General features: G+C 46.7%; 1 protein-coding gene across 1 annotated transcript in view; it reads right to left on the bottom strand.

The window, feature by feature from the left end:
• LOC124044241 (anion exchange protein 3-like) overlaps positions 1–24,069 on the bottom strand; it is a 104,366-nt gene that overhangs the window by 27,122 nt on the left and 53,175 nt on the right. Inside the window, 1 exon segment of the mRNA XM_046363848.1 lies at positions 23,476–23,660. Coding sequence (XP_046219804.1) covers positions 23,476–23,660 — 185 coding nt within the window.

Here is a 24,069-nt window from a genome sequence, read left to right as displayed (position 1 = left end):
GCAGAAAAGGTCAACTGTGTTCACTCAAAGGCCTATGATAGTACACACTCAGGTTGTCCAACTGATGTATGACACAGCTGACATTTGTTTTAATTTGTCTGCACAACAGAACAGTCTCCATCTTCTTCTTTTTTTAGCACAATCATTGTGCCAAATGCTTTATACAACCTGTGTGCACTAGGGCCAAATACTGGCTGAGCACTTTCTCTATGGCGGTGCTATGTCTTGTGACAATAAGAAAAAATCAGATTTTAGATGTTCATTAAAGTTTCTGTTGGAAATAAAGAGAACATAGAAATAAGGGGAAGCAGCAGGTACATGAGGTAACTGAGGTTCTGTACACAGCTAGGGTAACGCACAGGGGTGCTTATTTTGGGTGGTTCTCAAACCATATTTTATTGAATTTTGCGTAAATGGCATTATCTACTCATCAGGAGAGGGACCATAGTGAGCATGTAGGGGGAGAGAGCCTGGTGAGGCTATAGGGGGTGGAACAAGGGAGAGGGCCTGGTGAGGCTATAGGGGGTGGAACAAGGGAGAAAGCCTGGTGAGGCTATAGGGGTGGAACAAGGGAGAGGGCCTGGTGAGGCTATGGGGGGTGGAACAAGGAAGAGGGCTTGGTGAGGCTATAGGGGGTGGAATGAGAGAGAGGGCTAGGCTATAGGGGGTGTAACAAGGGAGAGGGCCTGGTGAGGCTATGGGGGGTGGAACAAGGAAGAGGGCTTGGTGAGGCTATAGGGGGTGGAATGAGAGAGAGGGCTAGGCTATAGGGGGTGTAACAAGGGAGAGGGCCTGGTGAGGCTATAGGGGTGGAACAAGGAAGAGGGCTTGGTGAGGCTATAGGGGGTGGAATGAGAGAGAGGGCTAGGCTATAGGGGGTGGAACGAGGAAGAGGGCCTGGTGAGGCTATGGGGGTGGAACAAGGAAGAGGGCCTGGTGAGGCTATAGGGGTGGAACGAGGAAAGGGCCTGGTGAGGCTATAGGGGGTGGGAAGGAAGAGGGCTTGGTGAGGCTATAGGGGGTGGAATGAGAGAGAGGGCTAGGCTATAGGGGTGGAACGAGGAGAGGGCCTGGTGAGGCTATAGGGGGTGGAAGGGGGTGGAGGAAGAGGGCCTGGTGAGGCTATAGGGGGTGGAACGAGGAGAGGGCCTGGGCTAGGGGTGGAACGAGGGAGAGAGTGAGGCTATAGGGGTGGTGAGAGAGGGAAGGAAGAGGGCCTGGTGAGGCTATAGGGGGTGGAACGAGAGGGCTAGGCTATAGGGGGTGGAACGAGGAAGAGGGCCTGGTGAGGCTATAGGGGGTGGAACGAGGAAGAGGGCCTGGTGAGGCTATAGGGGGGGGTGGAGAGGGCCTGGTGAGGGAGAGGGAGGGCCTGGTGAGGCTATAGGGGGTGGAATGAGAGAGAGGGCTGAGGCTATAGGGGGTGGAACGAGGAAGAGGGCCTGGTGAGGCTATAGGGGGTGGAACGAGGGAGAGGGCCTGGTGAGGCTATAGGGGGTGGAACGAGGGAAGAGGGCCTGGTGAGGCTATAGGGGTGGAAGGCTATAGGGGTGGAACGAGGGAGAGGGCCTGGTGAGGCTATAGGGGGTGGAACGAGGGAGAGGGCCTGGTGAGGCTATAGGGGGTGGAACGAGGGAGAGGGCCTGGTGAGGCTAGGGGTAGGGAGGGGTGGAACTATAGGGGGGGAGAGGGCCTGGTGAGGCTATAGGGGGTGGGTGGAACGAGGGAGAGGGCCTGGTGAGGCTATAGGGGGTGGAATGAGAGAGAGGGCTAGGCTATAGGGGGTGGAACGAGGAAGAGGGCCTGGTGAGGCTATAGGGGGTGGAACGAGGGAGAGGGCCTGGTGAGGCTATAGGGGGTGGAACGAGGGAGAGGGCCTGGTGAGGCTATAGGGGGTGGAACAAGGAAGAGGGCCCTCTTTTCCCCTTTTGGGGGGAAAAGGCTAGCCAGGTGTGTGAGTATGTGTGTGTGTGTATGTGTATGAATCCTCTTGTGTGTATTCAGATGCTCGACCGTGGGCTGTGTCATCTCCCTGGGGAATGGGGGTAGGAGCTCACTCACAGCTTTGTGTAGATGATAGGTGCACTGCCAATCAGAGGGCTGGTTTTGCAGACAATCTGGGGAGAAGACCAAACCACCTCTAGGCCTCAGCTGCTTTGTGTTGTGTTCTAGACACACCCACCACAGAGAGGGCCAGAAACAATGTTCCCTTTCTCATCCTCCATCCCTCTGACCCAAAGTTCATCCCTCCATCCTTCCATTCTTCTTTGTGTGGTTCTGTTCAGACAATATATTCCTAATAAAAAAGGCTCTATTCTGACAGGTCTGGGAGCGCTCCCAGGGAGAAGTCGGTATTGACCTGGAAGAGACGCCCTTTGGCTGGACTCGCCCTGAGCTTTGCTAGCTAAGTACAAGTTCTTCTGCTGCTCATAAAATGCATTCGCTTGAAAACAACACAACACACATTCTTTTGACAGATGCCATTTCACAGTACATTTGTCTCACCGGTTAATCATAATAAGAAGCCATTGTTGTGACTTCATAATGGGATAATATATTGTAGCTAATTCAGGGTGTCACCCCAACTGGGACTTGAACCCAGGGCCTGCGACTGTCAACCTAATACCTTATCCAAACCTCTCGACAATGACACTATGTGTTGGGTTAAGGTCGCTACACTACCCATTTCCTTCAGGGGAGCTCCGTATAGCTTTTCAATCCAAAACCTTGGCGGCAAAGGCCAAGAAATCCTTGATGAGGCCGATAGCTGGTGGGTTAATGTCGCTACAATATGCATGTCAATGTAAATTCAAGTCTTCATCATCATAACTTCTCAATGTATCGCCCGTGTCCTTCAGTAGTTTCTATTGTCCCGTCTGCAGGCTCAATCTGGTCTCTGTGTCCTTCAGAGTCCCTATTGTCCTGTCTGCAGGCTCAATCTGGTCTCTGTGTCCTTCAGTAGTCCCTATTGTCCTGTCTGTAGGCTCAATCTGGTCTCTGTGTCCTTCAGTAGTCCCTATTGTCCTGTCTGTAGGCTCAATCTGGTCTCTGTGTCCTTTAGTAGTCCCTATTGTCCTGTCTGCAGGCTCAATCTGGTCTCTGTGTCTTTCAGTAGTCCCTATTGTCCTGTCTGCAGGCTCAATCTGGTCTCTGTGTCCTTCAGTAGTCCCTATTGTCCTGTCTGCAGGCTCAATCTGGTCTCTGTGTCTTTCAGTAGTCCATATTGTCCTGTCTGCAGGAACAATCTGGCCTCTGTGTCCCTTCTAAACCCTCTATAAAAGCACTTCTCTCGCTCGGTCCTTCCCATTACCCTCTATAAAAGCACTTCTCTCGCTCGGTCCTTCCCATTACCCTCTATAAAAGCACTTCTCTCGCTCGGTCCTTCCCATTACCCTCTATAAAAGCACTTCTCTCGCTCGGTCCTTCCCATCACCCTCTATAAAAGCACTTCTCTCGCTCGGTCCTTCCCATCACCCTCTATAAAAGCACTTCTCTCGCTCGGTCCTTCCCATTACCCTCTATAAAAGCACTTCTCTCGCTCGGTCCTTCCCATTACCCTCTATAAAAGCACTTCACTCGCTCGGTCCTTCCCATTACCCTCTATAAAAGCACTTCTCTCGCTCGGTCCTTCCCATACCCTCTTTGTTCCACTGAATATGCCCTTGAGAACGCCACTTTTCCCCGTCTGCCCCTTCGATTCTACAATTACCAGTCTGAATGGAACAGCTTTGATTCAGATTAACACAGTAGTGGAAATGGACACCCCACTTCCTTGGCATAGTCTCTCCAACGCATCACCGGGGGCAAACTACCTGCCCTCCAGGACACCTACACCACCCGATGTTACAGGAAGGCCATAAAGATCATCAAGGACAACAACCACCCGAGCCACTGCCTGTTCACCCCACTATCATCCAGAAGGCGAGGTCAGTACAGGTGCATCAAAGCTGGGACCGAGAGACTGAAAAACAGCTTCTATCTCAAGGCCATCAGACTGTTAAACAGCCACCACTAACATTGAGTGGCTGCTGCCAATACACTGACTCAACTCCACTTTCATAATGGGAATTGATGGGAAATGATGTAAAATATATCACTAGCCACTTTAAACAATGCTACCTAATATAATGTTTACATACCCTACATTATTCATCTCATATGTATACGTATATACTGTACTCTATATCATCTACTGCATCCTTATGTAATACATGTATCACTAGCCACTTTAACTAGGCCACTTTGTTTACATACTCATCTCATATGTATATACTGTACTCGATACCATCTACTGTATCTTGCCTATGCTGCTCTGTACCATCACTCATTCATATATCTTTATGTACATATTCTTTATGCCCTTACACTGTGTATTAGACAGTAGTTTTGGAATTGTTAGTTAGATTACTTGTTGGTTATCACTGCATTGTCGGAACTAGAAGCACAAGCATTTCGCTACACTCGCATTAACATCTGCCAACCATGTGTATGTGACAAATAAAATTTGATTTGATTTGAGCTGGTCTCTTCTCCTGTGAATCTTCTATCGCCCCTTAGTGAGGAAGTCATGTTCATTCATTCTGTATTCTACCACAGGTCTCGTTGTAGCCCCTCTATTGCTTTTCATCAACAGTGTAGAACTATTGCACAAATGCGTAGTATGTGGTTTATACATGTATTATGTCGTCAATTCCTGACGACAGAGTGACTTTGTGACTTTTCCAATTGGGAAAATTGAGATATTGATCGATCATCAACTCATCATCATCACCTTCTCCTCTTTAGTATAGTGTTGTGTGTCCCTGTGTGTCACGTGGGAGACCGGGGTTCAATTCTCTGACAGAGAGGAAGGAGTAGCCTGTCCTTATAAACAAGAATTTGTTTGTAACCGACTTGCCTACTTAAATAAATAAAAATCCCTGGGGCTGGTTGTGTCCCTAAGGTAACCCCTATACATAGGTGTAACGTATAAACAATATGGCTCATCTATACAGAGCCATCAACTAGATTATACATCCTCTGTCTCACTCCCTCTTGCATAATTAAATTCAAAAGGGCTTTATCGGCATGGGAAAAATATGATTACAATGCCAAAGCAAATGGAATAGACAAACAAGAAGGGAAATAAACAAGAAAACATGATCAGTAAACATCACACTCACAAAAGTTATTAAATAATATAGACATTTCAAATGTTATATAATTGTGTATGTACAGTGTTGTGACAATGTGCAAGTCGTTGAAGTACGAAAGGGACCATAGAGAAGCGGAATGTAGTTTGTATTTACAGTGTTGTTTGTGCTCCTCTGGTTGCTCTGTTGTCATGGTAACGGACCACACATCGTGCTGTTGTGACGGCACACTGCAGTATTTACAACAGATATGGGAGTTTAGGAATGTTTGATTTGTTTTAAAATTATTTGTGGGTCTGTGTGAACTGTGGGAAGTGTGTCTCTAATGTGGTCATACATTTGGCAAGAGGTTAAGAAATGTAGCTCAATCCCGGTGTTAACTGTGCCACTAGAGATTCTGGGTTTGAGTCCAGGCTCTGTCGCAGCCGGCGGTGACCGGGAGACCCATGGAGCGGCGCACAGTTGGCTCAGCGTCGTCCGGGTTAGGGGAGGGTTTGGCTGGCAGGGATCTTCTTGTCCCATCGCGCTCTAGCGACTCCTGTGGTGGACCGCGTGCAATGCATGCTGACATGGTCGTCAGGTGTACTGTGTTTCCTCCGACACATTGGCGCGGCTGGCTTCCGGGTTATGCAGGCATGGTCTCAAGAAGCAGTGCGGCTTGGCTGGGTTGTGTTTCGGAGGACGCACGGCTCTCGAGCTTTGCCTCTCCCGGGACCGTACGGGAGAGGCGAACTACCAATTGGATACCACGAAATTGAGAGAAACAATAAAAAATAATAAAAAGAAATGTAGCCCAGTTTCCACCTAATTTTGTGGCAGTGGGCACATAGCCGGTCCTCTCTAGAGCCAGGCATTCCTATAGCAGCCTTTCTCAAAAGCAATACTATTCTGACCGGGTATGTACATAGTCAAGGATTTAATTGGGGTGTTGAGTTTTATGTTCATTTTGATGGTATAGAAGGCCCATCTTGCCTTGTTTCTTAGATCGATCACAACCTAGAGAAAGTTACGTGTGGTTTCAATGTTTAGGCTGAGGTAGGTGTAATTCTTTGTGTGCTGTAGGGCAACAGTGTCTAGATAGAATATGTATTTGTTGTCTTGGCTACTGGATTTTTTTTGGAACAGCATTATTTTTGTGTTACTGAGATTCACTGTCATGGCTCAAGTCTGTGCAGAATCTATGCAGAAGATCTAGATGCTGCTGTAGGCCCTCTTGTTTTGGAACAGTAGCAGCAGATCATCTGCAAACACTAGACACCCGGCCTTTCCAGTAGGGTGAGGCTGGGGGCTACAGACTGTTCTAGTTAATTAGCCCTTGCCAAGTCATTGATATACATGTTGAGGAGGGTGGGGCTCAAGCTGCATCCCTGTTTCATCTCATGGCCCTGAGGAAAGACATCTGTGTGTTTATTGCCAATTTTAACTGCACACTTGTTGTTTGAGTACATTGATTTTATAATGTCATATGCTCCCCCCCCCCCCCCAACAACGCTTTCATGAATTTGTATAGCAGACCCTCAAGCCAAATTGTCCTGCCCATCCCCCTTTCTCTGTCCTGTTTCCCCGCCCCCTCTCTCTCTCTCTCTCTCTCTCTCTACCTTTCCTGTCCCCCTCCTCTCTCTGTCCTGTTTCCCCGCCCCCTCTCTCTCTCTCTTTCTACCTTTCCTGTCCCCTTCCTCTCTCTGTCCTGTTTCCCCGCCCCCTCTCTCTCTCTCTTTCTACCTTTCCTGTCCCCCTCCTCTCTCTGTCCTGTTTCCCCGACCCCCTCTCTCTCTCTTTCTACCTTTCCTGTCCCCCTCTCTCTGTCCTGTTTCCCCGCCCCTCTCTCTCTCTCTTTCTACCTTTCCTGTCCCCCTCTCTCTGTCCTGTTTCCCCGCCCTCTCTCTCTCTTTCTACCTTTCCTGTCCCCCTCCTCTCTCTGTCCTGTTTCCCCGACCCCCCTCTCTCTCTCTTTCTACCTTTCCTGTCCCCCTCTCTCTGTCCTGTTTCCCCGACCCCCTCTCTCTCTCTTTCTACCTTTCCTGTCTGTCTGTCCCTGTCTGTCTGTCTCTGTCCTGTTTCCCTGTCTGCTCTCTCTGTCTGTCTGTCTGTCTGTCTGTCTGTCTGTCTGTCTGTCTGTCTGTCTGTCTGTCTGTCTGTCTGTCTGTCTGTCTGTCTGTCTGTCTGTCTGTCTGTCTGTCTGTCTGTCTGTCTGTCTGTCTGTCTGTCTGTCTGTCTGTCTGTCTGTCTGTCTGTCTGTCTCTGTCTCTGAGGAGGAGATCTTAAGGAGCTTGTCCTTCATGTCCATTCTATCCATCGTTGTACAGCAGCGCTACATCAGAGGAAGCTGGTGGGAGGAGCTATATGAGGAAGGGCTCATTGTAATGCATGGTTTGGAATTATTGGAACGGAGTCAAACATGTGGTTTCCATATGTTTGATACCTTTACATGAATTACATTCCAGCCATTACAATGAGCCGATCCTCGTATAGCTCCTCCCAACAGCCTCCTCTTTGCTACAATGCCATCGTGACCAGCACCTAGCTACCCCTCACAGCACTACTGCAGAATACCAGTGTGTCCCAATCCAATGGTAGTCAGAAAAAGAGCCGTACAGTTTGTCAATGGGATATCTTTCCAGTCCAGTAAGTGGAGAGGCCCCCCAGGGCCAAACGATCAATAGGTTAGCAGAGAACGGCGAGAGGTAGAGAGAGTGCCAATTCACCCATGACCCAGGACTTGAGAGAGCTTTGATTTCCACACCACCATTGCCAGGCCAACCAAGCATTGGCATTAATTAGCTTGTGTTTGTTTCTACATACAAATCAATGAAAACAACTCTGAATTCTCCCCAATCAATTGCCAATGTCAGGGCTTTCCACCAAAAGGGCAGAGTGCTATTCCATCACGTCAGACTCACACTCGTTAGTACGGAAACAGCTAAGTAATATTACTGGAATGTTGGAGTTGCTCTGAAGTACATTAGTGAATGGGAATGATGACGCGCGTCTGTAAACAGAGATACAGTGTTTATAGCCAAGGGAAACCATTAAGTGTACCAATAATACAGGGTTTCCCCAACGTGCTTCTCAGGATCCCAAGGGCTGCACATTTTGGCCGAGCACTACACAGCTGATTAAAAAGAATCAACTAATCTTCAAGCTTTGATCATTTGAATCAGCTGTGTAGTGTTGGGGGGGGGGGACACGACTAAAAGTGTAACCCTTGGTGTACCGAGGACAGAGTTTGGGAAATGCTGCAATAATGTGTTTCCAAAAATTCAGTGTATGTCAATGAAAAAACAAAACAATTAAGCAAATAGTAACTAGATATATCAACAGTTACACTTTACATCAGACATGCTTGAATGAGACCCATGCATCTGAGAATAAAACGTTCTAATATTGATAAATAAGAACCTTATCTGGAAACAGTATACCAAACAAAAAAGGTTATCACACACTGACTCCTCATTCGTGATTAAACCATACAGTCACATTTTATAGAACTCTGCCAGAGTAACTAGCAGAGTAACTAGCAGAGTAACTAGCAGAGTAACTAGCAGAGTAACAAGCAGCAACATAATGTATGTATAATTGTCATTTCCTTATACAGTTACCCTAGCCTAAATGAAGATCAATGTAATGCTAATTTTCCCATTCTTCCATGGCCACACATTACTTCCCTAAGGGGGGGGGGGGCCTGGTACTTACTGATGGGTCCCAAGGGTTCTGGGTTCTCAGGGGATCCCAGCTGGTCATGGTCGGGCTCCAGGGGGACTGTGTCCTCAGGGGACCCCAGGTGGTCATGGATGGATTCAAGCAGGTCATAATCGTCAAAATTCAACACAAACTCCTCAAAGTCCTCCAAGCCCTCCATGTTGAACTGAGAGGCGCGGTGCACAACCTCTGCTCCCTCGTTGTGCCGGTGGTTCACAGAGGGGCGCTGGTGTGGGGTGCCCAAGGTCCCTGGTGTGTGAATGTTGGTGGTCGTCTTGGTTTTTGGGTGTTTTTCCCCCACCACCACCACCTCTGGACAGGGGGCTGGTGGTCCCTGGTTCTCCTGCCCCATGGGATCTGTCATCTCCTGGGTCTGTGATGGTGTCTGTGGTGCCTCTTCCCCACCCCACTCCGGGTGGGCGCCCTGCTCATCCAGGGTTCTGGCGTTCTCTCACCTGCAGCTCCTCACCGTTTGTTGTTAACTGTTAGCCAAGCCTGAGCCTCACGGAACCAGAGAGAGGTTCTGTGTTTTGATGGGGTTGATATTCGTCAGGAACAGAAGCGCCAGCACAAGCCAAGCTGAAGTAGTGGCTGCTGGTTACCAAAAGGCTATGTCCAATCTGCAGACTACTATAAATAGGTCCTCATATGAAGTATCTGCTGTCACTGGAAGTCCACTCTAGATAACGGTTTGGGATAAAAATATGTAAAAAAAAAGCTGACAAAAAAAGACTACCAAAAGCAGATATTTATCTTCTTAGCGTCCCAATCGAACTCAAAAGTGGAAGAGAAATGTCACACTGCTGCTGTCCTCTCAGTGGCGTAGACAGAGGTAGTAGTGGTTTCTCTAGTAGATTTCGGCTGGGCACGATTCAGCAGCAGACTGGCTCAAGCTGTCATTCCAAAAATAAGTATTGATACAAACTGCAGCACTTGTTTTCAGACCTTCCTCTAATCTATTGGGCTAATTCACCAGTTTCCGTGGTGCCGGCCATCCATTGATCCTGGGATAAATGCTGGGATGAGGCGGGGCATGCGGGTGGGGTGACGCACCCCCGTTTTGGTTTCCATGGCACTCCGTCACAGCCAGGGCAGACAGCAGGAGCACAGTCAAGGCAAAATCAGAGGCTCAAGAAAAAAACATGGAAGTGAAAGCTCTCTTCTTGTCTCAGAAAACATCCAAACAACTGAAAAAAGCATTCTACCCCATCACAGACACAGACACAGAGACAGAAAACAGTAGTCATACTGCCTCTGTACAGAATGGAACTCTGGTTAGGAGCAAGAACCTGTCTCCAGCACTGTCTCCATGGAAACGATGATTACTTCTAATGTCCTGTCATCCTGAGTTGAACACTGACCTTTCCTCAAACCTATGTTTACAGTGTGTGTGTGTGTGTGTGTGTGCGAATATGTATGTGTGTGTGCGTTTCACTTGCTTAGAGGCATTCTGAACATAAGCACATGTTGGTTATGCTTCAAAGCAAGCCTGCTCCACAGCATTGTGTCAAGCATGGTCACCGGTAGCCAACATCAGCCATTGGTAGCCCACATCAGCCATGTTACTCACAGTGAATGAACAAGTACACTCTCAGTGGGGCATTGGAATTCACAGTGCCTCGGGCAAGACAGGGCAAACCTCTGTCACCATTTGAAACGGTTGTCATGACTGCTGCAGTTCTAGATTAAACTGCAGTACTATACTGGACGTTTTACTGTGACAAGACTCTGCTGAACAAGTCAATGGTCACGCGGAGAAGTTTAATTTGTTTGGAATAGTAATTAATGAAAGTTATGTCCTGTTAAAAAAATCTATTCTATGGCGTAAGTTAACCATCACGAAACATCAAACCATCAACCAGTACCACATTAAACTATCATCCTGCATGATGAATACACTTCTGTGTGCTGTGACTGAATTACAATATGTACTCATCGAAGTGGAAGAGGTGGAAAATACATGAGCTAATGGATATATGCGGCATAGCCTGAATTCTTTCTGTCCGTCCCCTACATCTGATAGCTTGTCTGTTTCTGGTTCCATTTTAATCTAGTCTGAGCGGCCGGTCAATGATTCCCATGCTGGGTGGATAAAAGCAGGAAGAGCCTGGGGCAGGGTCGCTGTCAAGGAGAATCGACCACTGATCTCGTGTTAATTATTGCCGCAGGATCATGGGATAGACCAGAGAGTGCTGCCCATCTATTTGCCAAAATGGTCCATCCTCTCTCCCTCTCTTTCTCCCAATTACATGACATTCAAAAGGTGTTGATGGCCTGGAGAATGCAATCAAATATATTCTCCCTCTTTCGCTGTCTTTCTCACTTTCGCTCTCTCAATTCAATTTCAATTCAAAGGGCTTTACTGGCATGGGAACATTTACATTGTCAGAGCAAGTGAAATAGATAATAAATAAAAGTGAAATGAACAATAAAAAATGTACAATAAACATGATACTGATTCAAGTATTTTCTCTCTCTGCTCTGCATCCCTCTCTCTCCCTCTCTCTCTGATCTGTATGTCTCTCTCTGATCTGTATGTTTCTCTCTCTCTCTCTGATCTGTATGTTTCTCTCTCTCTCTCTCTGATCTGTATGTTTCTCCCTCTCTCTCTGATCTGTATGTTTCTCTCTCTCTCTCTGATCTGTATGTTTCTCTCTCTCTCTCTGATCTGTATGTTTCTCTCTGATCTGTATGTTTCTCCCTCTCTCTCTGATCTGTATGTCTCTCTCTGATCTGTATGTTTCTCTCTGATCTGTATGTTTCTCTCTGATCTGTATGTTTCTCTCTCTCTCTCTGATCTGTATGTTTCTCTCTGATCTGTATGTTTCTCCCTCTCTCTCTGATCTGTATGTCTCTCTCTGATCTGTATGTTTCTCTCTGATCTGTATGTTTCTCCGTCTCTCTCTGATCTGTATGTTTCTCTCTCTCTGATCTGTATGTCTCCCTCTCTCTCTGATCTGTATGTTTCTCTCTGATCTGTATGTTTCTCTCTCTCTCTCTGATCTGTATGTTTCTCTCTCTCTGATCTGTATGTTTCTCTCTGATCTGTATGTCTCTCTCTGACCTGTATGTTTCTCTCTCCCTCTCTTGTCTGATCTGCTCTGCATCCCTCCCTCTCGGGTCTGTTTTTCTCTCTCTCTGATCTGTATGTTTCTCCCTCTCTCTCTGATCTGTATGTTTCTCTGATCTGTATCTCTCTCTGATCTGTATGTTTCTCTCTCTCTGATCTGTATGTTTTCTCTCTCTCTGATCTGACCTGTATGTTTCTCTCTCCCTCTCTTGTCTGTTTCTCTCACTCTCTCTGCTCTGCATCCCTCCCTCTCGGGTCTGTTTCTCTCTCTCTCTCTCTGCTCTGCATCCCTCTCTCTCCCTCTCTGGTCTGTATGTCTCCCTCTCTTGTCTGTATCTCTCTCTCTGATCTGCATGTCTCTCTCTCCCTCTCTTGTCTGTTTTCTCTCTGATCTGTATGTCTCCCTCTCTGTCTGTCTCTCTCTCTCTTGTCTGTATGTCTCCCTCTCTTGTCTGTTTCCCTCTCTCTCTCTCTCTGATCTGTATGTCTCCCTCTCTTGTCTGTTTCTCTCTCTCTCTCTCTGATCTGTATGTCTCCCTCTCTTGTCTGTTTCTCTCTCTCTCTCTTGTCTGTTTCTCTCTCTCTTGTCTGTTTCTCTCTCTGATCTGTGTCTCTCTCTCTCTCTCTTGTCTGTTTCTCTCTCTGATCTGTGTCTCTCTCTCCCTCTCTTGTCTGTTTCTCTCTCTCTGATCTGTATGACTCTCTCTCCCTCTCTTGTCTGTTTCTCTCTCTGATCTGTGTCTCTCTCTCTCTCTCTTGTCTGTTTCTCTCTCTGATCTGTGTCTCTCTCTCCCTCTCTTGTCTGTTTGTCTCTCTGATCTGTATGTCTCCCTCTCTTGTCTGTTTCTCTCTCTGATCTGTATGTCTCCCTCTCTGGTATGTTTCTCTCTCTCTCTCTGCTCTGCATCCCTCTCTCTCTCTCTGATCTGTATGTCTCCCTCTCTCCCTCTCTGGTCCGTTCCTCTCTATCTCTCTCTGCTCTGCATCCCTCTCTCTCTCTCTGATCTGTATGTCTTCTCTTGTCTGTTTCTCTCTCTGATCTGTATGTCTCCCTCTCTGGTCTGTTTCTCTCTCTGATCTGTATGTCTCCCTCTCTGTCCGTATGTTTCTCTGCTCTGATCTGTCTGTCTCCCTCTCTTGATCTGTATGTCTTCTCTTGTCTGTTTCTCTCTCTGATCTGTATGTCTCCCTCTCTGGTATGTTTCTCTCTCTCTGATCTGTATGTCTCCCTCTCTGGTATGTTTCTCTCTCTCTGATCTGTATGTCTCCCTCTCTCCCTCTCTGGTATGTTTCTCTCTCTCTCTCTGCTCTGCATCCCTCTCTCTCTCTCCGGTCTGTTTCTCTCTCTCTCTGATCTGTATGTCTCCCTCTCTCCCTCTCTGGTCCGTTTTTCTCTCTCTCTCTGCTCTGCATCCCTCTCTCTCTGTTCTGTTTCTCTCTCTCTGATCTGTATGTCTCCCTCTCTCCCTCTCTGGTCCGTTTCTCTCTCTCTCTCTCTCTGCTCTACATCCCTCTCTCTCTCTCCAGTCTGTTTCTCTCTCTCTCTCTCTGCTCTGCATCCCTCTCTCCCTCTCTGGTCCGTTTCTCTCTCTCTCTCTGCTCTGCATCCCTCTATCTCTCTCTCTCTCTCCGGTCTGTTTCTCTCTCTCTCTCTCTGATCTGTATGTCTCCCTCTCTGGAATGTTTCTCTCTCTCTGATCTGTATGTCTCCCTCTCTGGTCCGTTTCTCTCTCTCTCTCTGCTCTGCATCCTCTCTCTCTCTCTCTCTCTGATCTGTATCTCTCTCTGATCTGGTCTGTTTCTGCTCTCATCCTCTCTCTCTGATCTGTATGTCTCTCTCTCCCTCTCCCTATCTTGTCTGTTTCTCTCTCTGATCTGTATGTCTCCCTCTCTCCCTCTCTGGTCCGTTTCTCTCTCTCTCTCTCTGCTCTGCATCCCTCTCTCTCTCTCCGGTCTGTTTCTCTCTCTCTCTCTCTCTCTCTCTCTCTCTCTCTCTGCTCTGCATCCCTCTCTCTCTCTCTCCGGTCTGTTTCTCTCTCTCTCTCTCTCTGCTCTGCATCCCTCTCCCTCTCTCTGGTCCGTTTCTCTCTCTCTCTCTGCTCTGCATCCCTCTCTCTCCCTCTCCGGTCTGTTTCTCTCTCTCTCTCTCCGGTCTGTATGTCTCCCTCTCTTGTCTGTTTCTCTCTCTGATCTGTATGTCTCCCTCTCTTGTCTGTTTCTCTCTCTGATCTGTATGTCTCCCTCTCTTGTCTGTTTCTCTCTCTGATCTGTATGTCTCCCTCTCTGGTCCGTTTCTCTCTCTCTCTCTCTGCTCTGCATCCCTCTCTCTCTCCCCGGTCTGTTTCTCTCTCTCTCTCTCTCTGCTCTGCATCCCCCTCTCTCTCTGGTCCGTTTCTCTCTCTCCCTCTCTGCTCTGCATCCCTCTCTCTCTCTCCGGTCTGTTTCTCTCTCTCTCTGATCTGTATGTCTCCCTCTCTTGTCTGTTTCTCTCTCTGATCTGTATGTCTCCCTCTCTCCGGTCTGTTTCTCTCTCTCTCTGCTCTGCATCCCTCTCTCTCTCTACGGTCTGTTTCTCTCTCTGATCTGTATGTCTCTCTCTCTCTCTTGTCTGTTTCTCTCTCTGTCTGTTTCTCTCTGTTTCTCTCTCTGATCTGTATGTCTCCCTCTCTCCCTCTCCAGTCTGTTTCTCTCTCTCCCTCTCTCTCTCTCTCTGCTCTGCATCTCTCTCTCTCTCTGCTCTCCATCCCTCTCTCTCTCTGTTCTCTCTCTCTCTCTCTGATCTGTATGTCTCCCTCTCCCTCTCTTGTCTGTTTCTCTCTCTGATCTGTATGTCTCCCTCTCTGGTAGGTTTCTCTCTCTCTCTCTGATCTGCATCTCTCTCGCTCTCTCCAGTCTGTTTCTCTCTCTCTCTCTCTCTGCTCTGCATCCCCCTCTCTCTCTCTGGTCCGTTTCTCTCTCTCTCTCTCTCTGCTCTGCATCCCTCTCTCTCTCTCCGGTCTGTTTCTCTCTCTCTCTCTGATCTGTATGTCTCTCTCTCCCTCTCCCTCTCTTGTCTGTTTCTCTCTCTGATCTGTATGTCTCCCTCTCCCCCTCTCTGGTCTGTTTCTCTCTCTCTCTCTGCTCTGCATCCCTCTCTCTCTCTACGGTCTGTTTCTCTCTGATCTGATCTGTATCTGTCTCTCTCTGGTCCGGTCTGCATCCTTCTCTTCCCTCTCTTGTCTGTTTCTCTCTCTGATCTGTATGTCTCCCTCTCTCCCTCTCTGGTCCGTTTCTCTCTCTCTCTGCTCTGCATCCTTCTCTCTCTCTCTCCGGTCTGTTTCTCTCTCTCTCTGCTCTGCATCCCTCTCTCTCTCTCCAGTCTGTTTCTCTCTCTCTCTCTCTGATCTGTATGTCTCCCTCTCCCTCTCTTGTCTGTTTCTCTCTCTGATCTGTGTCTCTCTCTCCCTCTCTTGTCTGTTTCTCTCTCTGATCTGTATGTCTCCCTCTCTGGTATGTTTATCTCTCTCTCTCTGCTCTGCATCCCTAAATCTCTCTCTCCAGTCTGTTTCTCTCTCTCTCTCTGATCTGCATCTCTCTCTCTCCGGTCTGTTTTTCTCTCTTTCTCACTACTGTCTATCTATATTAAAGGGCTTTTTGGCATGGGAAACATACTGTATGTTTACATTGCCAAAGCAAGTGGAATAGACATTAAACAAAATGGAATTAAACAATCAGAAATTGACCGTGTACATTACACTTACAAAATGTGTAAAATAATAGACATTTCAAATGTTATATTATTGGATATGTACAGTGTTGTAGCAATGCGCAAATAGTTGAAGTATGAAAGTGAAGATAAATAAACAGATAAATATAAGTTGTATTTAAAATGGTGTTTGTGCTCCACTGGTAGCCTTTTCCTTTTGGCAACAGGTCACAAATAGTCTTGCTGTGGTGGCACACTTTAGTATTTCACCTAATATATATGGGAGCTTATCAAGAATGGATTTGTTTTCCAATTCTTTGTGGCTCTGTGTAATCTGAGGGAAATACGTGTCTCTAATGTGGTCATACATTTGTCAGGTTAGAAAGTGCAGCTCATTTTCCACCTCGTTTTGTGGGCAGTGAGCACATAGGCTGTCTTCTCTTTGGGAGCCAGGTCTGCCTATTGCGGCCTCTCGAATAGCAAGGCTGTGCTCACGGAGTCTGTACATAGTTAAAGCTTTCCTTTAGTTTGGGTCAGTCAAAGTGGACAGGTATTCTGCCACTGGGTACTCTCTGTTAAGGGTCAAATATTCTAGTTTGCAAATGTTTTTGTTAATTACTTGACACATTGGAAGGAATTATCTTTTTGTTTTCTCATGATTTGGTTGGGGCTAATTGTGTTGCTGTCCTGGTGCTCTGTGGGGTCTGTTTGTGTTTGTGAACAGAGCCCCAGGACCAGCTTGTTTAGGGGACTCTTCTTCAGGTTAATATCTCTTTATGTGGAAGGTTTGGGAATCGCTTCCTTTTAGGTGGTTGTAGAATTTAACGTCTCATTTCTGGATTTTGATAATTAGCGGGTATCGGCCTAATTCTGCTCTGCATGCATTGTTTGGCGTTTTACGTTGGAAACTGAGGAGATTTTTGCGGAATTCTGCATGTAGCGTCTCAATTTGGTGTTTGTCCCATTTTGTGAATTATTGGTTGGTCAGCGGAATCCAGATCTCCCAACCATCAAGGGCAATGGGTTATATAACTGATTCAAGTATTTTTAGCCAAATCCTAATTGGTATGTTGAATTTTATGTTCCTTTTGATGGCGTAGAAGGCCCTTCTTGCCTTGTCTTTCAGATCATTCACAGCATTGCGGAAGTTACCTGTGGCGCTGATGTTTAGGCCGAGGTATGTATAGTTTTTTGTGTGCTCTAGGACAATGGTGTCTAGATGGAATTTGTATTTGTGGTCCTGGCAACTGGATATTTTTTGGAACACCATTATTTTTGACTTACTGAGATTTAGTGTCAGGGCCCAGGTTTGACAGAATCTGTGCAGAAGATCTAGGTGCTGCTATAAGCCCTACTTGGTTGGGGACAAAAGCACTAGATCATCAGCAAACAGTAGACATTTGACTTTACATTCTAGTAGGGTGAGGCCGGGTGCTGCAGACTGTTCTAGTGCCCTTGATAATTTGTTGATATACAGTATGTTGAAGAGGGTGGGGCGGCAGGGTAGCCTAGTGGTTAGAGCATTGGACTAGCAACTGTGAAGGTTGCAAGTTCAAATCCCCAAGCTGACAAGGTACAAATCCCCAAGCTGACAAGGTACAAATCTGTTGTTCTGCCCCTGAACAGGCAGTTAACCCACTGTTCCTAGGCCATCATTGAAAATAAGAATTTGTTCTTAACTGACTTGCCTAGTAAAATAAAAGGTAAAAAGGGTGGGGCTCAAGCTGTACTCCACAGCCCTGTTTTAACTGCACACCTGTTATTTGTGTACATGGATTTTATAATGTTGTATGTTTTTCCCCCAAAACCACTTTCCATCAATTTGTATAACAGACTCATGCCAAATTGAGTCAAAAGCTTTTTTTAAATCAACAAAGCATGAGAAGACTTTGTCTTTGTTTTGGCTTGTTTGTTTGTCACTTAGGGTGTGCAGGGTGAATACATGGTCTGTCGTACGGTAATTTGGTAAAAATCCAATTTGACATTTGCACAGTATATTGTTTTCACTGAGGAAATGTACGATGTTGTTAATGAAAATGCAGAGGATTTTCCCAAGGTTTCTGTTGACGCATATCCCCCGGTAGTTATTAGAGTAACATTGGGGTGTTCTGTCCTTGGTTCCAAATATTGGGGAAGATGCCAGAGCTGAGGATGATGTTACAGAGTTTAAGTATAGCCAATTGGAGTTTGTGGTCTGTATATTTGATCATTTTATTGAGGATATCCAAACCTTTTTGGTTTGGAGGGTTGGTATTTTGTCATGTAGGTTATTCAATGTAATTGGAGAATCTAGAGGGTTTTGGTAGTCTGTAATAGTTGATTCTAAGATTTGTATTTGATCATGTATATGTTTTTGCTGTTTGTTCTTTGTTATTTGTTATAGGGACAACAATATTGGAGAAGTGGTTTAATGTCCATTTTGGATAGAGAACTCTGTGTTGTTGTTTGTTAAGTTTGTTCAAATGTTCCCAGAAATGGTTAGATTGTATAGAATCTTCAATTACTTTGAGATTATTTATTACATTGTCTAAAAGGGATTGCATTTGTTGTTGCCTAATTGGCTTTTACACTATTTTCCATCCATCTACATTATGCAGTTCCTTTGGCTTTGATGCGCCATGACTGAGTATTGCTCTGTTCAAGTGGACTGTGATTTATCTGTGATCTGATAAGGGTGTCAGTGGGCTGACCGTGAACCCTCTGAGAGACTCAGTGTTGAGGTCAGTGATAAAGTAGTATACAGTACTACTGCCAAGAGATGAGCTATACGTGTACCAACCATAGGAGTCCCCTCGAAGCCTGCATTGACTATGTACATACCCAGCATGTGACAGTGCTGCAGGAGTTGTGAGCCGTTTTGTGTCTAGGAGGGTGGGGGGGCATATGGGGGAGAGAATGCTGTCACCTCCAGGTAGGTGTTTGTCACCCTGTGTGTTCAGGGTGTCAGGTTCTTGTCCATTTCTGTCATTTAGGTCGCTGCAGACTAGTACATGTCCCTGGTCCTGGAAATGATTGATTTCCCCCTCCGGGATGGAGAAACTGTCTTCATCCTAGTGGGGGGTTGTAGGTAGTACACATGAGAACATTTCTCTGTTGCGATAATTTCCTTTTGAATTTCTAGCCAAATGTAAAATGTTCCTGTTTTGATTCATATAATAGAGTGAGTTAGGTCTGCTCTATACCAAATTAGCATACCCCCTGAGTCTCTTCCCTGTTTCACAGCTGGTAATTTGGTGGATGGGACTACCAGCTCTCTGTAACCTAGAGGGAAACCAGTGGGTCCATCTCCTCTATACCATGTTTCTTGTAGGATGACAAAGTCCAAGTTCCTGCCTCTCTCTTTCTCTCTCTGGTCTGTATCTCTTGCTCTATTTGTCACTCTCTTTGGAAATTTCTCTCTCGATTGCTCTCTTGTGACAGGCCAGTTTCCTGCCGTGTGTTCCCCAGACACAAACAGGTCCTAAACAAAACTCTCACCCCCAAACAATGACACTTGCACAGTCCGGCAAACAAGCACAAGCCCCCTGACATTCACCTGTGTGAGGGACAGTAAACAACAACAAGCGTATCAGCTTCCTGACTTCCACACTCATATACTGTAGCATTCCCTTCCCAAGGGCCTAATATCATACATACCACCACTCTCCTACAGGCCAGTAGACAAGCATCCCACCTAAGTTCAGGGCATGACAGTACCCCCCCCCCCCCCCCCCCAATGGTGCGGACTCTGACCGCAAAACCTGACTCTATAGGGGAGGGTCCGGGTGGACATCTAGCCTCGGTGGCGGGTCCGGTGCGGGACGTAGACTCCGCTCCACTCGCGGATCCGCCAGCTTCGGAGGCTCCGGACCGTGGATCGTCGCCGAGGACTCCGGACCGTGGATCGTCGCCGAGGACTCCGGACCGTGGATCGTCGCCGAGGACTCCGGACCGTGGATCGTCGCTGAGGACTCCGGACCGTGGATCGTCATCGAGGACTCCGGACTGGGAACCCCCGCTGAAGGCTCCGAACTGTGAACCGTCGCTGGAGGCCCCGGACTGGGAACCGTCACTGGAGACTCCGGACCTTGGATCGTCTCTGGAGGCTCCGGGCCATGGATCATCACTGGAGGCGCCGGGCCATGGATCATCACTGGACGCTTCGGGCCATGGATCATCACTGGAGGCACCGGACTGCAAAACGTTGCTGGAGGTTCCGGAATGTAAACCATCGCTGGCGGTTCCGTGCTGGGAACAGTCACTGGAGACCTGGTGCGATAGACAGCTGCCTCTGATTGGGAACCATACCAGGCCAACATATAAATAACAAAACTAGAATGCCCACCCTAGTTACACCCCTAACCCAAAATAGAGAATAAAGGATCTCTAAGGTCAGGGCGATTCACACACATTCTTGAAAAAAAATGTACCCCCCTTTTCTCCCCAATTTTGTGATATACAAATACGATCTTGTCTCATCTCTGCAACTCCCCAAAGGGCTCGGGAAAGGTGAAGGTCGGTCATGCGTCCCCCGAAACTTGACCCGCCATAACCGCGCTTTTTAACACCTGCCCGCTTAACCCAGAAGTCAGCCGCACCAATGTGTCGAAGGAAAAACCGTTCGACTGACGACCACAGTCAGCCAGCCCGCCACAAGGAGTCGCCAGAGCGCTATAAGACGACACTGGGCCAATTGTGTGCTGCCCTGTGGGACTCCCGGTCACGGCCAGTTGTGACACAGCCTGGGATCGAACCCGGGTCTGTAGTAAGACCGCTGCGTCACTCGGGAGGCCACCGCACTGTCATTCACAGATAGCAGATGTTCTCAACATTCACACATTCCTTTCGCCGTCTTATTTCTGTCCCTTTTGATTCACATATTCACCATATCAAATCACAGTAGTCACAAATCTACCATATCAAATCACAGTAGTCACATACCCACCCTATCAAATCACAGTATACACAAATCTACCATATCAAATCACAGAAGTCACATACCCACCCTATCAAATCCCAGTATACACAAATCTACCATATCAAATCACAGTAGTCACATACCCACCCTATCAAATCACAGTATTCACATACCCACCTTATCAAATCCCAGTATACACATTCACCCTATCAAATCCCAGTATTCACATATCCACCATATCAAATCACAGTATATCAAATCAAATTTATTTATATAGCCCTTCGTACATCAGCTGATATCTCAAAGTAATGTACAGAAACCCAGCCTAAAACCACAAACAGCAAGCAATGCAGGTGTAAAAGCACAGTGGCGAGGAAAGACTCCCTAGAAAGGCCAAAACCTAGGAAGAAACCTAGAGAGGAACGAGGCTATGAGGGGTGGCCAGTCCTCTTCTGGCTGTGCCGGGTGGAGATTATAGTATACACATATCCACCCTATCAAATCCCGGTATTCACATGTCCACCCTATCAAATCAGAGTATTCACGTCCACCCTATCAAATCCCAGTATTCACATACCCACCCTATCAAATCCCAGTATTCACATGTCCACCCTATCAAATCCCAGTATTCACATGTCCACCCTATCAAATCCCAGTATTCACATGTCCACCCTATCAAATCCCAGTATTCACATGTCCACCCTATCAAATCCCAGTATTCACATGTCCACCCTATCAAATCCCAGTATTCACATGTCCACCCTATCAAATCCCGGTATTATTCATCAAATGTCCACCCTATCAAATCCCGGTATTCACATGTCCACCCTATCAAATCCCGGTATTCACATTCACATGTCCACCCTATCAAATCCCAGTATTCACATGTCCACCCTATCAAATCCCAGTATTCACATGTCCACCCTATCAAATCCCAGTATTCACATGTCCACCCTATCAAATCCCAGTATTCACATGTCCACCCTATCAAATCCCGGTATTCACATGTCCACCCTATCAAATCCCGGTATTCACATGTCCACCCTATCAAATCCCGGTATTCACATGTCCACCCTATCAAATCCCGGTATTCACATGTCCACCCTATCAAATCCCAGTATTCACATGTCCACCCTATCAAATCCCGGTATTCACATGTCCACCCTATCAAATCCCGGTATTATTCACATGTCCACCCTATCAAATCCCGGTATTCACATGTCCACCCTATCAAATCCCGGTATTCACATGTCCACCATATCAAATCAGAGTATTCACGTCCACCCTATCAAATCCCAGTATTCACATGTCCACCCTATCAAATCCCAGTATTCACATGTCCACCCTATCAAATCCCAGTATTCACATGTCCACGCTATCAAATCCCAGTATTCACATGTCCACGCTATCAAATCCCAGTATTCACATGTCCACCCTATCAAATCCCAGTATTCACATGTCCACCCTATCAAATCCCGGTATTCACATGTCCACCCTATCAAATCCCGGTATTCACATGTCCACCCTATCAAATCCCGGTATTCACATGTCCACCCTATCAAATCCCGGTATTCACATGTCCACCCTATCAAATCCCGGTATTCACATGTCCACCCTATCAAATCCCGGTATTCACATGTCCACATGTCCCCTATCAAATCGGTATTCCGGTATTCACATGTCCACCCTATCAAATCCCGGTATTCACATGTCCACCCTATCAAATCCCGGTATTCACATGTCCACCCTATCAAATCCCGGTTTTCACATACCCACCCTATCAAATCTCAGTATTCACATACCCACCCTATCAAATCCCAGTATTCACATACCCACCCTATCAAATCCCAGTATACACATATCCACCCTATCAAATCCCAGTTTTCACATACCCACCCTATCAAATCCCAGTATTCACATATCCACCCTATCAAATCCCAGTATTCACATACCCACCTTATCAAATCCCAGTATTCACATACCCACCCTATCAAATCCCAGTATTCACATATCCACCCTATCAAATCCCAGTATTCACATATCCACCCTATCAAATCCCAGTATTCACATACCCACCTTATCAAATCCCAGTATTCACATACCCACCCTATCAAATCCCAGTATTCACATATCCACCCTATCAAATCCCAGTATATCCTAGTACTAAAACATAGCAACACCATGTATTACACTCTCACATAAGGACATATACATCGGACAGATATGTCCTATATTGTTACGTCAATAGAGGGTGCCCTAAACTAGCAGATTTTCCCTCCACTTGTTATACGTTCAAGAATATGAACTATGGTAATACAGTACAGTATCATTTAACATATTGCCACACTGGCATTATTGCAGTACATCAATCCTGGGGTGTAAGTGATTTATATTTGATATTTTATCCCAGTACTCAGACCTGCTTCAAACTGTCACCCTCAAACTGTCCCACAGCAGAACAGCTGGGAAGGCAACTGAAGCATTGCATCCAATTGGAGCAACCTGCCTATGTCAGGCGTAAAGGATGATGACTGGGTCTGTCCATCAAGAGGCACCAAATGAGGAACGCGTGAGTTTGGTTAAAATATATTTACCAAGTTACTAAGTCTCAAGGTATGCATTTTTTATTTAAACCTGCAACCAACGTTACTTAGTATTAAATTACACGACCTTTACCCTCTACTTTCATTAGAAATAGTATGCCCTTGTTCAGGAAAAAGGGGCTACACCAGGCAGGGGTGGTCAACCCTCCTCCAGCAGCTGGGTATGCAGGCTTTTGCTCCAGCCCTACATAAATACACCCGATTCAACTAAAGTCCCGATAAGCAGCTGATTAGTAGAATCAGGTGTGGTAGATTAGGGCCGCAGGAGGGTTTCTCAACAGCAGGAGGGTTTCTCAACAGCAGGAGGGTTTCTCAACAGCAGGAGGGTGGGCTAGAGGGGTTGATTTGGGAACGGTCCATTCTCTCTGGTGTGTATGTGTGTGTCTTACTCTTCATGTCGTCCAGATCGGCGCTAGCCAACATCTGAGCCTCAGCCTCGTCGGTGGGCACCTTCCGGTACACGGCTGTTTCCACGGCTGTCATGCTGCCCATACAGACGCGCTCCCGCATGTCGTAACTGGTCCGCGGTGCAGGGTGGAGAGGATTCCTCCTGAACCAGCCACGGGTGTTCATGCTAGGGGGGCCCGCAGAGAGGGGCACCAGGGGAGGGGAACACAGGGGGAAATCACGGACAGTGCAGAGGGAATACTTGAGTACATGTGAAAACCCATCATAGAGATCATATTGTATTTGATTCTTTAAACGTTTGCTTTTGAAGTATGTCAGGTAACTAACTATCTGTTATCTATTGTGTCAACTATCAACTACCAGTTTCATCTCAATTTCTTCATCTTCATTCAAATACTCAACCATGGACAGTCCTGACAGTTGTGGCTGCTTTGTGTGATGTAATGTTGTCTCTACCTTCTTGCCCTTTGTGCTGTTGTCTTTGCCCAATAATGTTTGTACGCTGTTTTGTGCTGCTACCATGTTGTGTTGCTACCATGCTGTGTTGTCATGTGTTACCGCCATGCTCTGTTGTT

The sequence above is a fragment of the Oncorhynchus gorbuscha genome, linkage group LG09 (assembly GCF_021184085.1).
Source record: "Oncorhynchus gorbuscha isolate QuinsamMale2020 ecotype Even-year linkage group LG09, OgorEven_v1.0, whole genome shotgun sequence".
In the NCBI taxonomy this organism is placed as follows: Eukaryota; Metazoa; Chordata; class Actinopteri; order Salmoniformes; family Salmonidae; genus Oncorhynchus; species Oncorhynchus gorbuscha.
The sequence above is the reverse complement of the archived record's forward strand: the minus strand, read 5'-3'. Positions and strand labels throughout refer to the sequence as shown.